Genomic DNA, 15,295 nt, shown 5'->3' on the forward strand with positions numbered 1-15,295 from the left:
GAGGATTAAAGTGCAGTCAGTGCTTTGAGGGGCTGATGTCAGCGGTGAGCTGAGTATTCCTAATTGGTGCCAACACCTGCCCCTCATTATGAAGCCTTGTTCAAGCTGTCTGGTGAACGAGGTAACCAGTCTCCCTTGCATGTTTCTAATGTGATTATAAAGCTCTCTCCTGATACAACTTTTATTACTTATTCAACTTTTAGACTGATGAGCAAAGTGAACCTAAGCTGAGCCATTTGGCTGGCTAGCAAAGATCATGAGTGGCAAAGAGAAGGACACAGTCATCTTAATTTCAAAACTTTTAGTTCAAATCTTGCTTCTGCTTTGATTGTTTAAATTAAAAAAGAAAAATTAAAAACAAAATAAAAAGGAAGGGGAAGTGATATTTTGGTTTTTGGGTTGGTTTTTTGGGGTGGATTTTTTTGTATTTTTCAATGTCAGATACTCTGAATTTAGAGACCAGATCTACAGATTCCAGCTGAGCTGTGAACATCTGAGTGCAGCTGCTATTGTGCATAACCCATTGATTTTCTGCAAATAGAGTTTTGGCCTTGACTACTCTTGCACCATCTCTTTGTCTTCGAGGGGTCAGGGCTTAGCAATTCTTTTCTACACAAAACCAGCATCAGCCTCTCCTCCCACCTGATTCTGTAGTGTTACCAGGGTTAAGATGCGTCGTGCATTGCCATTACAGTTGGAAAATGTGACCTCAGACAGAGGAAATTTATGGCTCAGATGAGATAGATCACTATCATAACTGGGCTTTCCAGGCGAAAGTTTAAGCATGGTTACATCTTTCTGAGTAGTTTAAGCAGGTTTGTAAGAGTTTACCTTGCACGGAGCAGGACAATGCTGGCTGGAGGTTTGGGGTTATTTCTCTGTGGGAGTGGAGAGAGACAGAATAACTTCAGATGTGTAGCTTGGAAAGGTTTGAGATAATAAGCCTGTAAGAATCACATGAGAACACTGTGCTAGTTATCCAGATTTGGAAAAATGGAAGAAAATGAAAGTGTAGTGGATTTTTGAACCTGACACATGGAATTGGAAGTCTAGATTTTAAAGGGATTAAATCTTTGCAGAGTAGAAAAGAACCCAAAAGAAAATCCTGAATGGATAGTGCCCTAAGTTGCATGTAGGCTATATTGTTAAAACATGTTTATTTGACGTCTCTTAAAAAAAAATCAACAACTCAAGCACACTGGGAATAATCTCATCTTTCACTTAATAGTTTTGACCAAAATAGCTTTTTACAGTGAACAGCAATTAAACTCTTCAGGGCAACAGTTTGTCAACTGTCAGAATCTCTGCTGGTTGTGCTCATCAAAATCAAAATCTTGTCTGATAAACATGCTTATTTGAGTATTTGTCTTGGCCCTATAGACCACCTATCTGATCTGTGGTCCACAGAGGTCAGGTTAGGAAGTGATATATTAAAAAACAATAAAATCCATCACACGGAGATGAAGAGTTATGAGTATGTCTGGTTTCAGCTCCCTTATAGACTTAGGCCAATTGCTGTGTCTAGAAATGGCCAACAGTGGACACCTAGGGAAAGAAAGCATTATAAAGCTGGTATAGACTCTGTTTCTTGTAGAATTTTGACTTTGGGATTTCCAGCAGATTGGCATGACATGTTGTGTTTAATAGCTCTTGTTCTCCATTTGCCTCATTTTCTTCAATCTGTTTGCTTTTCAACCTCTGCCATATCCTGTAGTATAGAATTTTTGTAAATAATTTTTTACAAAATGGCTTTTTTCCTTTTCTTCACTTAATTACTTTCCTTTGCAGTTTGTTCCATAACTTTTTGTGTTCCTTGTCTTCTGGGCCATGAGAAGCAGTGACTTGTCTCTTCATGCTGTTTGCTTCTCTTTGCCACTTAGGACTGGTGTCTCCTGTTCTGCATCCTCCTTTTCCAGCTGGTCTCAGTCTGTTTAGTTGCTCACCCTAAAATCATGGCATGCTTTACTTACAGCTGCAGTTGGAAGTTCACATTCTACAAATACTTCTCCAGTGGTGCTGAGGGGAGCTACAAGAGGCTCTCTTGCTCTTAGCCAGAATGAGTGATCCACTGGTGTTGCTCATCCACAAAGCTTTCTCTGTGTGGCCGAGCAGATGTAGCAAATGAAACCTGACAGGCTTGTATCAGTGCTTGTCGCCTTTGCTCTTGGGCCTTGCCAGAAGGGTGCCTCTCTTGCATCAATGCACAGCTCTCAGTGGTGTTCCCTTCCTACGATACTTTCTGCTACGGGTGATTTGGCACCGCCCAAGTACCCTGTTTTTAAAGACATGCAGTTAATGTGTACATTTTCATCTTCTTCATACCTTTCCAAAGTGTCTCGCAGATGCTGTTGTGTGGCTGTGTGTGTATTAACTGGAAGCCATAGTTGATGTTGGCATAGCCAACAGCACTTGACCTCCCTGGCTCAGATGTCCAAGGGAGTAGGTGGACAGTGCCTGAGCTGCTCCTGAATCAGCTTCAGTGGGAACAACCAGTCACTTCTGGTGTTGCTGGGGAGGTGGCTGGTGGAAGAGAAGTCTTGAGTGTCTTCCTTCTGCCTCAGTCCAAGCACAGGCCTGGTCATGCCTTCTCTCAAGCACAGAGCCCTTGATAACCGATACAGCTGCAGCCTGTCCGTTGTCATGCAGCTGTGCAAGTAAGAGCCTGCAGAGAAGGAAGCTGCTTTACAGCTTTATGAAAACCTCACTGACCAGATGGAGTTGCACGTATGAAATGTATCAACTGCAGGTTTTGCATTGCATTGTAGAGTCTTAAGAGTGATGCTGCTGTGAAGGCGATTGTGTTTGTTTTGTTCAATTTTATAGTTGTACTTTCAGTTGGAACGTCTTTTCTCTCTGTTTCTCAGCAGAGATTTTATTACTGTTCTTGGCAGTGTGGGATTCAGTTGCAGCAGCTGCAGCGTCTTGTAGTTGTAATCTATGAATACACATGTGGTGAACTCCTTCTGACTTCCACAGCTTGCAGACATTTCCATTCTTCCCAGTAAAGGAGTGCAAAGTGGACAGAGGGACCTGTTTTGGAGCCAGACTCCTTATCTTGAACCCCAGTGGCTTTGGAAGGTCAGCTGTGGTAGTTCCTTATCCTCACAGGATGGAAAGGATGGTGTTCTCCTGTACTTTTGAACTCCCACCTGTTCAAGTCTCCGTGCTCTGTGATCCACCCTGTGGGCTGGCACCTTTTCTCCTGTTCTGAAAAGCTACTTCGGTCTACTTACTCAGCTTTAGCACAACTTAAGGACATCCTTTCTACTAGGAATAGTAGAATGGTGGTGATCTAGTCCTACTCATTTAAATCTTATTATTTCAACAGGAAGAGGAAGGAGGAATTTAGAGGAATGTTAATGGTTTGGATTCAACTTGGCTGTTTGATGAGGAATTGAACCTTATGTGGTTTTCAAGATGCGTCTCTTGTCTGCTTTCCCAAACAAGGCATGACATTTTGGAAACACTGGGCAAATACAACCATTCTTTGGTTCCTCTTTTCAGGGTGGCATCAGCCCCAGTGGCCAAGTTTGCTGTTTATTTAGTCAGTGCTGCGCCTTGCGTTATGACAAACAGTAATTTTTTTTTTTTGCCTCTACTCTTTACGTAAAAATGGACAAACATCAGTTGGCCACAGCATCTTTTTCATGATGTTGATGATTTAGAGAAGCCTGGAATGATATTTATGTCTTCACAAATCAATTTTAAGTCTCTTTGACTAAAAGACCCTTGAGTGTCCTTTGGTGCCCTTTATATTACAGATCATAGCACATAACATTATATTAATTGAGCATATATTCAAATTAATTAATTATTAAGGCAGGTTTTGTTGTCTCTTTAAAAAATTTTTTAACTAAAAAGGTATTTTAAGAAATCTTACAGTAAATGTTTGCTCATGCTGTGATGTTTAGACACAGAGAACCAGAATAATGGTGCAATCACACATATATATGTTGCTAGAAAATATAATAGTATCATAGAATTCAACCATTGATTTGAAATATTCCAGACACTATTTAGAGTTCTGGCTGTGATAGTACATTCCCTTTAATTGTTCTCTCCAGTGATCCCCACAGTGCACTCTTTTTACTTGAGGAAATCTTTAGCATCCAGTATTTATTTCAACTTGTAAATGAAAACCATTTCTTGTCACAGATAAGGAAAGAAATTATCAACTTAATGTTTCCTGTAGGAAAAAATTTATGTTCTTGCTTTCTTTGAGTAGACTATAAAGATGCATCTTGATGTTTTCTGCCTTTTGCAATCTTTCAGGTTTTGTTAGCGATGCAAAATTTTGCAGTAAAGTGGTTGGCCTCTTCAAAGCATTTTAAGTAAGAAACAAATGAGTCAAAACAGATAAAATATTTAATGTAGGCTGCTCTTGTTGATTCTTTTATTGTTTGAGATTTGGGAAGACCAAAACAAGAACAGTGAAACCTACTGCAATATATTTATTAGTGAGTACTAAAAAATTAAATGTTTATTTTGAGGAAGTATCTTGTAGTTTGAGAACTTTTGCCTATGCTATTAATATGAAAGTTGTTTTTCATAATCCCAAATAGGGCATACATTTCTAGATCCTTCTTTGATAATAATTCCTGCTGCAATACTAGTTCCCTACCTGTGTTTTGTCATGAAGGCACATGTTAGTACAGCTGACGAGCAGAGAAACCGATACAAGTGGGAAACTGCTGGCAGCATCAGACAAGTGCAGCAAAGTGGGGCTTCACTTGAACTTGTCTAATACTGGTTATTGCTTAATTTTCAATTAATTAGTGACACTTTTGTGTTTGTTTGGGGTTTTTTTTTTGTTTTTTTGAATCCCCATCTCTCCTTCTGCAATTTCATCACTGCACAACAGCAGGGCAATACTTAGTGACTTAGTGCATCACAGAGATTTTTCTGATTTTTTCTTCTGTTTGTTTCTGCATGTGCATCAGCAGGAAGGGCAGTGAGTGGCAAGGTCACAGGATTTGTGTTTGGGAGACCTGGATGTAGCTGCCTGCTGTGCCGGAGGCTCCCTGCGTGATGTATGACTGCTCTGTGCTGCAGCTCTGAAATGTCAGGGCTTTCAGTGCTTGCTTAACGTGAGCTTATCGTGAGGGTAGATACGGTAAAGACTGCAAAACACTTAGAGCCAAGGTAACATGAATCATACCAGCTCTTAAAATAGAAAGCCCGGCTAAACACTCAGAGGTTTTTCTGCTCAGTCATATTGGTGAAGTGCATGTGTGCTGCTCCTGCCTGGTGCTCCCATGACTGCAGTCTCCTTGTAGATACAGATAACAGAACCTCCTGGGCAGCCAGCTCCTTGTTTGCCCGGCTTAGCACTGGGTGTGATGACCTGCTGCCGGTCCATTTTTAGTAGCAGTCCATCCACATCAGTCTTTCTTCGAAGCAGATGTTGTCATGAGATTTGTCTTCATTAAGAGGTCTTGGGAGATTTTCTCTTTTATCCCTTGCTTTTTGGATGCCTCAGTGTTAAGTTTGGTATGAGATTTCTTCCGAGGAAGTCCTGTAAAACAAACAACACATGATTGGCAACTGTCTCCCTGCTGGGTTTTGTTCCAAGCAAACAAACACCCTGAGCACATGTAACTGGGATAGCCACTTTTCCCTGGCACTTCGTGCAGGTGTATATTTAGAGGGCCATATGCAAGTTGGCCCTTTCCTCATTGGCATTTTATCAAAAAATATCCAAAATAGCATGGCCAGGAGGACCAGGGAAGTGATCCTTCCCCTGTACTCTGCGTTGGTGAGGCCACATCTTGAGTACTGTGTTCAGTTCTGGGCCCCTCAGTTCAGGAAAGATATTGAAGGGCTGGAGCGGGTCCAGAGAACAGCAACAAGGCTGGTGAAGGGACTGGAGCACAAGCCCTATGGGGAGAGGCTGAGGGAGCTGGGGTTGTTTAGCTTGGAGAAGAGGAGGCTCAGAGGTGACCTCATCACTGTCTACAACTACCTGAAGGGAAGTTCTAGCCAGGTGGGGGTTGGTCTCTTCTCCCAGGCACTCAGCAATAGGACAAGGGGGCACGGGCTCAAGCTCTGCCAGGGGAAATTGAAGTTGGAGATCAGAAAAAAATTCTTTCCAGAGAGAGTAATCAGGCAATGGAATGGGCTGCCCAGAGAGGTGGTGGATTCCCCATCCCTGGAGGTTTTTAAACTGAGATTGGCCGTGGCACTGAGTGCCATGATCTGGTAAAGGGACTGGAGTTGGACCAAGGGTTGGACTTGATCATCTCAGAGCTCTTTTCCAGCCCAATCAATTCTGTGTTTCTATGCTTCTGTGAAACCAATAGTCCTGTTTAATAAAGAGCTGGTATAAAATCAGTACTGTGTTCAGGAGTAGAAAATTAATAATGAAGACTGAAGCAGAGTAGTAGCACTTTTTTGTTTGTTTTTTAAATTGATTCTGCCCATATCAGTATCTTCTTCAAGATGCTAATGCTAAAGCTACAATGTTTTGATGCCTAAGGGTTTTAGTGTGTTTTCATAGATTTTTAGAATCATATAAGTTGCATAGATTCTTCACTCACATCCTAAAGTCAGTTACTAAAGTTCTTACAGATTGTGAGCTTTCTCATGCCCTGCCAAGGCCATGGTGTTTGTGAGAAAGAGCTTTAGTAACTGACTGAAATATTTGCATGTCAGCCCAGCCCACCTGTCTGCTCTATTTACAGGCCAACATGTGCAGCTTTCTTCAAAGATGAAAATAAGGCTGCTGGGTCACTGCTGGGTGTCAAGAAAGCACTGGGAAGACAGCAAAATTTAATTTCTTTTTAGCCTCTTGGAGTGTTTCTGCTGAGGTAATGGTAGCACTGCATATGCTGCTGGTGACTTGCTCTTCTGAGAAGGGTTTCTGATTTCTAGCAAGCTGCTTGGCATGAGGCAATTCAGCTGAAGGCTCTGGTGTAAATCTGCCCCCCTGCCCTCACAGGGGTTCAGTGCATGGACGCAGCACCGGAAATTAAAAGCTGCACTTCCATTTTCAAGGCAGGAAAGGCAGCTGAACATGGGGTGTGTGTGTTTTATTGCATTGTCAAAGCATGTGATAAATATGAAGTAGCATCACTTACCGTCTTTTTATACTCAGATGGCAAAATGGTGGGCTCTAATTGCTTTGCAATAGACTGAATGATGGATCATTGTGGTAGAAGGGTACACAAAATAATGTCAGGGTTCCCTTTTGAACCATGATGCTCAAATGAATGTGTGTGTGGGATTGTATTTGGGGTTTCTTCATCCTACTTTTGTGATCTATCAGCTGACTTCAGAATTGTACTATTTCAGGAGATAAGTCATGCTAGAAGATGATGTTTTGGACTTTTTTTCCCTTCTCATTTTTAAACCCACAGTACCTTTGTGGTAGCTACCAAATTGCTTTATATAAACGGTAACATACAAGGAAAAAAGTAGGTCAAGACTATGTCTTTTTGCTATTGCATTTCATACAGACTCAGTCATTAGCCAGATTTCTCAATTGTGTGCTTCCTTGCCTGCTGCAATTAATTATTGCCTAATGACAAAGAAATTGGCTGTTGCTGGTACTGCTGCTTCTAAAAACTGATACATTCCTCCTTTGCTGAATTACAGATTATTATGGTAATCAAGACTTAGGATGAAATAGTAGCAAGAAAAGTTTTATTTCGTACTAGGCCCAATACAATCTTCAGAGAATAATTGAATATTTTACTTTGGGGATAGATGTGGTCACTCTTTTAGAAGGTTCTTAAATAGAGTAAGAGTGTATTACTAATTTTTAAATATTTCTGGTTAGAGCAAAATAAAGAAGCAATCACAGCATGGTTAAGGTTGTTCTTCTTTTTGCTGAACATAATTTTCTGTGAATTGTTTAACCTTTCAAGCCTTTTCAGTGCAGCAAATATTGCTACACCAGGTTCCAAGTGTGTGTTTTTTCCAGTTTATATAGCCTTTTTGTGAGATTGGATAGGATATTAAAAAATAATAATAAAAACTCCAAACACAAGTGATCTCTCTTCCTCTAGTTATTTGAAAGGTTGTATTAACCCTATTCATATTTCATAATTTCCCTGGCAGTTGACTATGAAATCTGACCTATTTAAATGGTTTTACTGTACTACATTTCCTGGAGACCTTTCAAGATAATTTGCTTCCTAATCTAAATTTAACAGTTACATAAACCACATTTTGGAGACTTGGAAATTGCTACCAACTGCCTTTTTTTTTTCCTTGTAGGCAAGCCATATTGTAAAAATGTAAGTACAGAATTTTAATCTGAAATTTGCATGTAGCTTGTCATTTGGTTTTCATACATAGATGCTGTTTTTCTTTTAATAACATAAAGAAAGTAGGTTATTTTTTGTCCCACTTGAAAATTTCCATAGTGCTGTGGCCAATTCCGATTTTGTCAGGCTATTTTAAGATGTGAAGAAATAAAACCTCACAGGTCTAGGATATATTTGCTTTACAGTTCCTTGAATTTCTTGGTTGCTTTTTCTTTCTGTATAGATCCTAATAGGTACTGAGTAGCATATGGATATGTTTAACCTTTCTCTGCAACAAACTGAGCCAGGAAGGACTTGCTACTCCTTGGAGATGCTGTTTTGTTCAGAAGTCTTGGCTGGCTTTAAGGATTCATTTTGTGTGCTTGTCACTGACGTCTTGTCTAACATACTGTACAAATTCAAACGCTGCAGTATCTCATCTTTATTTCTGCTGTAACTGATGAACTGTCCTGAGGATGTGTCAGAAAAAGAGGCTAAATTTAATAGTTTATTTGGTAATCTTAATTGTTTACTGAGCTGCAAACTGAAAAGGGGAAAGTGTTTGTTGGTGGTTTTTCTAGAGGTTTTTGAAATGGGTTTTTTCTTTGGAAAAGGCTCTGAAATTTTAACTGCTGGTTATGTATGCTGCTTGACTGGTTTGGTTTGGTTTGGGTTTTTTATTGGTTTTTTTTTTTGGAATAATGCATGGTAAGTCGCTTTTCAGACATGTGAAGTGCCTTGAGTCAGTGCAACATTGATTTTTCTCGAGGATAGGAGAGCACGGTGGCAGAGGCAAGTGGCTATTTCGTGTTCAGCAGCACAGATATTTCTGAATAAGCAAAAAGGAGCAAACATATTTTAGAAATCATTAATTGTAAAACATCACTCACATTTTTAGAAATTTTAGTGTTACGCTCTTTAGTCAGGTTCTTGCATGTGCTGGCTGAGATACTAATTCCCCTTAGCTTGGGATCCAGAGAGGTGAGTGCAGCATGGCTTTTTCCTGGCTTGCCTTAAAAGTGAAGTGATACATTGGATACAACGTCGGTTCTGGCTCCAGGGCAAAATTCCCAATGTGTACAGTAGCCTACCAGAAGCCAGGGGAAATTGGCAGCACAGTGTTACTGTCTGTGGCTGAGGTTTTCCTGGGATTGTTTTTTTAGTTGAACACATGAAAGGTTTCAGGGCATCTCGAGCTGCATTTGGGTGTTTGGGTGACAGCAGGGAATGAGGCCGATTTTTCTTTTTTAAAGTTGTGGTTCTTGTCTGAAGCTGTTTCAAGCAGATGGGGGATGATAACCACAGAGTTGTGGCTTGGCAAGTCAGAAGTGCAACAGGTGTGGGATATGGTGCAAGTTTAGGAATAATTCTAGTAATTGATATTAAACATAATGCTAGCAGGTGTTCTATTACAATAATTGCCCAGTGAGCTGAGCATCTTTTTCCTTGTACCATGATGATTTCTTAATGTCACAAATTTGAGTTGGATATCAGAAAAAAATTCTTTCCAGAGAGAGTAATCAGGCATTGGAATGGGCTGCCAAGAGAGGTGGTGGATTCCCCATCCCTGGAGGTTTTTAAACTGAGATTGGATGTGGCACTGAGTGCCATGATCTGGTAAACAGACTGGAGTTGGACCAGGGGTTGGACCTGATGATCTCAGAGGTCTTTTCCAACCCAACCGATTCTATGATTCTGTATTTCAGTTTTCATTTACGAGATCCCTGAAGGTAGGCATCTTTGGAGTTTGTATATGTTGTCATACAAGTAATTGATAAGCTGTTAATTCCCCAATGGATTTTTTTTAAAAAGGGAGGGAGGGGTGGGAAAAGCAGTTTAGATCAAAGGTGTGTTATGTTTTTATTTTTAATGATCGTTTTCAAGGTAATCTGCCTGACTAGAAGGCTTGAGCACTCTTCAAGTCCACAGCAGAAGTACCCCTGCTTACCTTCTAAGGTAGTGGGAATCGTGCATCGGTGACTGAGAAATGAGGATTTTCTTGTGGCATTTTGAGGTGGCTGGAGCCTCTTACATCTTTTGCTGTGCAACAACATCTCAGTGTTGAGTTGCTTTATGCTCTCTCTTTTTTTTTGTAGTTTTTGTATTAAAACTGCTAGAAAATTTAAATGCTAAATCTTAAGTTCTAAAAATTCAAACTGGCCAGTCCTGTGGTGTAATGGAGAGCACTCCGGACTCTGAATCCCAGGGACCTGAGTTCGAGTCTCAGTGGGGACCATCCCCTGGCAGTTCAATGCCTCCCTGCCATCCCATCCCATCAGATCTCGGATGCTCAGCAGGGTCAGCCCCGGTTAGTACTGGGTGCTGTGACAGTCCCGAGGACTTCCCTGTCACTGTCCAAGCTCGCTCGGCCGTGGCAGATGGAACTGAGGACTTAAAGGATGGGGCCAGTTCTGTGCATGCTGTGCTTCACCTAAAAAAATCCACAGTGCAGGCTGGAAGGGCACACCCATGTGGGGAGAGCCCTGCCCAAATGTTCCTTCACGAAGTCTGGCCATACATACATACAAAAATTCACACAACAAGTTGTTGCACATTTACAAGACACCTGGACAAACTGAAAGGTGCTGAACAGCTTTGTGGGGAATTGGTCTGAAGCTGGTAAAGGTTGACATCAATTTCCTCGATGTAGAAGGGTCTGGCTTTCCATGTCCCAGTCTTCTGGACTGAGCAGCTGCTGATTCTTCTGCATTCTGCAAAGGCAAGTAAAGTGAGGTGGGAACTTTACCACAGAGTGAACGTTCCTTTGGGATCCCTCTGTAGTGGATAGGGAGTGGAAACTTAATTAGCAGTGAGCCTTTCTAATGAGCCCTCATGCATTTGGGTGCAAGCAAGCTGGAAGTTCTGTGGCAGTCCCAGTGTGTGCAAGAGTACAACAAAGGGGTTCCCTGCTAAAAACAGAGGTGAAGCCCCCTTGTAGAGGTGGTCCTGTTGAGTGGCGCTGAGGCTCGTACTCCTCCTCCTCAAGTGTAGGCATATGGTGAACTTGTAGCCTGCTGGTCACTTTAATAACCTGTCTTACTGAACACAGCACACCTTGGATTTGTTGTAGCTCTGTGGGCTTTTATTCACTCTTGTTGTAGTTACTGCTGAAACAAAATCGGGCTGGAATCCAGTGCTATTACTATTCAGGGATTTTTACCGTGAGTGACTGATTTTTCTGTTTCTGTCTGCTACGATGGAGGTGTAAATCTCTTGCCTGAGCTGCTACAAATCCAGTTCTCAAATAACAGCTTTTTAAATTTTATTTAGTTTTGTTTGGGGGTTATTTTCCTCCCCTCCTATGGAGTTGTTGGCAGAGGTGTGCTCTCTGTTCTGAAGTTTTTGTTGCCCTTGCTCTTTCTGTGTAAGCTGTCTTTGAAGTAGCCATCTCGACTCTTCTTCCCCAGTTGCCCAGGCAGAAGTCCAGGCTTCCTGGGTGTTCCCTCTTATAGTTGTCTCTCTCAACTTCATGTTTGACCCTACTTTAATTGAATGCTCATGTTTTGCTCTGCAGATGGCTGTCCTTAGTACAGAGTGAAAAGGTTTTATTGCTGCATGTTTATGTAGACTATAAGAGAAGGGAATTGCCTGCCATAAGCTTTCAGCACCTTTTAACAACTCAGAAATACATCTGAACATAAAGCAAGCAGCAAGCACTTGCTTTTCTTGCTTAGAAATCAAAGTTGGAAATACTGCTCAGTACATGTAAATGCATCTTTTTGTTGTCTTCCAAGGCCTTGTAAGATGCCTGATGGTCTGTAAGCCAGGTTGTTTGGAACTGAAGAATGCCAGCAGAACTTCAACAGGCAGAAATTTCTCTTTTTAGGGAAAGTTGTATGCTCCAGTGGACTGGGTTTGGCTGTCGGAGAGTATGAACTCTCAAAGAGGCAATAGTTCTGTTTACTTTTGACTAAAATCCATGCCTTTAAACTTTGTGAGCTGAAAATATGAAAGTAGTCTCCTAGACCTCCCCTTGCTGCCCTGCAGTAAACTTCAAGTCTAGTGCCCCGAAAACATGTACAAAGTCAAGTCCTTCTGACTTAAGTGCCTTCTACCTGACAAACAGCTTTTGTCCAAGAGATTGATGGAAGTTTCTTCATCTGCCCAAGCCACCTTACATTGATAGCTGGAAGTGAAGTCCTGTGGTGGTTTGGGCATTTCATTTTTGATGTTGGTCTTTTCTTGGACACTGGTCTTCATATATAGCGTTGCTACCTTGCCCTCTCCAGGTTGTCTGAGCTGTAAGAAGGTGAATTAATGTGAAATTATTTGTTATGTAATGGAATTTCATAGCTTGCAAAGGACACCTTTGGATGTCTTGTCCACAGTCCTGTGTCTGTGTGTCTTCTCCCCCAGGTTCAATGCTTGACTCAGAAGTTCTGTATCTGCTTTCCTGGAAATTGTACGCATCGCTTCCTTTTTCAGCTTTCAGGAGTGTGGGCAATGTCTTTTTATAACAGGTCAAAAGGTTTGGTTTAAGCTTTGAGTGAACATTGCGTTTAGATTCAGTAAACTCGCTCTCTTAACTACAAAGACTGCTGAAATTTTCCACTAAATTAAACACTTGTGCTGCAAACAATTCAATTTCAATCTCTTCAAAGCCTTTGGGCAGGCTTCTCTTATCTGCAGATCTTGTTTATCCCACGATATTTGTATAATCTCAAGACCCATTGTACAGTAACTAATGTGAAGATTTTATCAAATGGGATATTTAGCTGTGTTGCTTTTTTTAATGGCATGTGGTTATGTTTAAGAAATGAAGGTGCTTACGTTTCAGGTGTGGCCAGCCTGGCACTTGGAGTACTGGAGGCATTTCAGGTTCAGCTGTCTGTAACCTACTTGTGCATATCTTCTGCCTAAAAACAAATTAAATAGCGTTCTGATCTATTCTTGCAGAATATTTTTTTACTTTTTTTCTCTATTGATTTTTCTTATTCAATACATTAAAAACATAGAGGTGGTTTTAATTTACTGCTATTAATTTTAAACAGTTACTGAACCTTAGTTAACGACTATAACATTGTATATTATAGAGTGGCAAGACTAATAAGAATGTCTATGGATTTCTGTTGAGACTTTAGAGTGTATAGCTGATTGCTGGTTTGATTTTTCTTTTATTAAGTAGAGCTGCAGAAATTTCTTCTTCCCCTTTCCCCATATGCATTACATGTTCAAAAATGAAAAGGTCAGTACCTTTTTTTAATGCCACTGATGCAGCACCACAGAAATCTTTCTCAGTGATACCGTTGATCACTTCTCAAACTTCTGAAAACCACATTTCTTAAGAACTAAATGGTAATCAGATGATTCAATTAAATGGCATCAATCACTATTTTCTGTGACTATCCCTATTTAAAAATTTGCCTTTTTACTTTGCATGGATGCTTTATGGGTTTGGTTTTTTTGTTCGGGATTTTATTTTTGGTGTTTGGGGGTTTTTTGTTTTGTTTAGTTTTGTTTTGCTTTCTAAGGTGGCTTATATTTCTAAATCCTTGCCTTGCTGTGCATCCACCTTATTTCCTGGCCTCCACCCGTCTCTCAGCTGGTGACTGCCACCATGGCAACTCTTCCTCCAGCTGAACAGATGGGACATTGAGTCTCCTCGGAGAGCAGAGCACCGCTCACGCCCTGCCGGGAATCAGCTGGCAGGTTGCACTTCTTTCTGCAAAATTACCAGCAAGCTCTGCCCAGCAGAGGCATGCTGGTTTTGAGGGTGCTCACTTTCACAAATAACACTTGCAGAAATAAAACATAGTGACTGAACTGGGATTCTTTCTGTGCCTGAGATCTCTTCAGAGGAGCTTTGCCTTTAGCGTGAAGAGCTTGGCATGAGCCAGCAGCCAGCGATTTTCTGGTAGAATGTTGCCATCAACTTTTTTTTTCTCTTTAGGATGCGTCAGGATGAAACGCCACAGGCATCTAAGCACCAGTGACAGTTCAGACAATGAGAGTAAGTAATACCTGCTAGTTTTTTTTTAGTCTATCACCCCCTTGTGGTTTCCTTCTGTGGTTTGAGGGCAAACCGTTTCACCTCTTATAACTTAAAAAAACAAGTGTTTCTTGCTTGATTTCTTTTTGCATTTGTGGTCTTTGCTGTTCTGAATGGTGTTACAGGAGGAAAATGAGGCGAAGGATCTAATAAATCTAAAGGGTTTTTTTGAGTCTACTTAGAATTTCAACAGAAACTTGTATATCTTTTCAGAGTTGCCAAGAAGAAATTTGTAATTCAAGAAAAATTTTACTGCCCAGGGTCCTATTCTGTAATTATTTTTTAAAAATAATCATGTTGTCTCGTGTTGTGCAGAGCTCAGCTTTAAAATAGGTGAGGGTGGCAAGCTATTTGAGCATTGATGTTAGAGTTATAACCAGTCTATTGATTGTTATGTTATCTTGTGTTGGTTCTTGGTCTAGTCTGTTTTGGTCTGTTAAACAATTTAGTAAAGTTACATTTTAAATGTTCCTTGGCACACATCTGACTGCAGATCTTCCCTTTTAATCTGCAAAAAACCCCCAAAACAGAACAACCCTGTATGCCAGGGGTTGGTTTGTTCCTTATAAACCTGTGCCTGTCTGATTGCTCTGTACATAATGATGATGATTCACTGTCATATTCGCTGCGAGTCATCAACGTATCCTCTACGAAAATAACATTTTGCCCAGAGATGTCTAAATATCCCACTAGTTTTTTTTGCATCTCTCATGAGCACACTTCAGTATAATTTCATTCTTTAGGGGATTTTTTTGAGCACTTGCAAACTCTGTCTTCTGTTTTGCTCCTCCTTCCACTTTGTACTAAATGAAGGAAAGTGGTCTGCCTGTGCCTGCTTGTTTCTATTTACTCTTGCTTGTATTGGGCAGAGCAGAATGTACTGATAAACTCAGTTTGCTGGGGTTTTATAAAGAACGAGTGGCACAGCAGGAGCTGTAATTAAGCCTACAGACTGCCTAAGAGGTTTTTTTGCCCATGTCTTGTCAAATATTATAATTCAAGCTATTGGAGTGCCTTGTGTTTTACTGAAAAAAATAAATAAATTGAACTGAGCTATAAT

The 15,295-nt window shown here is 40.7% G+C and overlaps 1 protein-coding gene across 4 annotated transcripts in view; it reads left to right on the forward strand.

The window, feature by feature from the left end:
- Window positions 1–15,295, forward strand: part of JADE3 (jade family PHD finger 3) — a 68,093-nt gene that overhangs the window by 20,270 nt on the left and 32,528 nt on the right. For all 4 annotated transcript variants that reach the window (XM_071548028.1, XM_071548037.1, XM_071548019.1 and 1 more), the window contains one exon: window positions 14,137–14,196. In XM_071548028.1, coding sequence (XP_071404129.1) covers window positions 14,148–14,196 — 49 coding nt within the window. In that variant the 5' untranslated portion in view covers window positions 14,137–14,147. The remainder of the gene's footprint in view (window positions 1–14,136; window positions 14,197–15,295) is intronic.

This window comes from Pithys albifrons, chromosome 1, assembly GCF_047495875.1.
Source record: "Pithys albifrons albifrons isolate INPA30051 chromosome 1, PitAlb_v1, whole genome shotgun sequence".
Taxonomy (NCBI): Eukaryota; Metazoa; Chordata; class Aves; order Passeriformes; family Thamnophilidae; genus Pithys; species Pithys albifrons.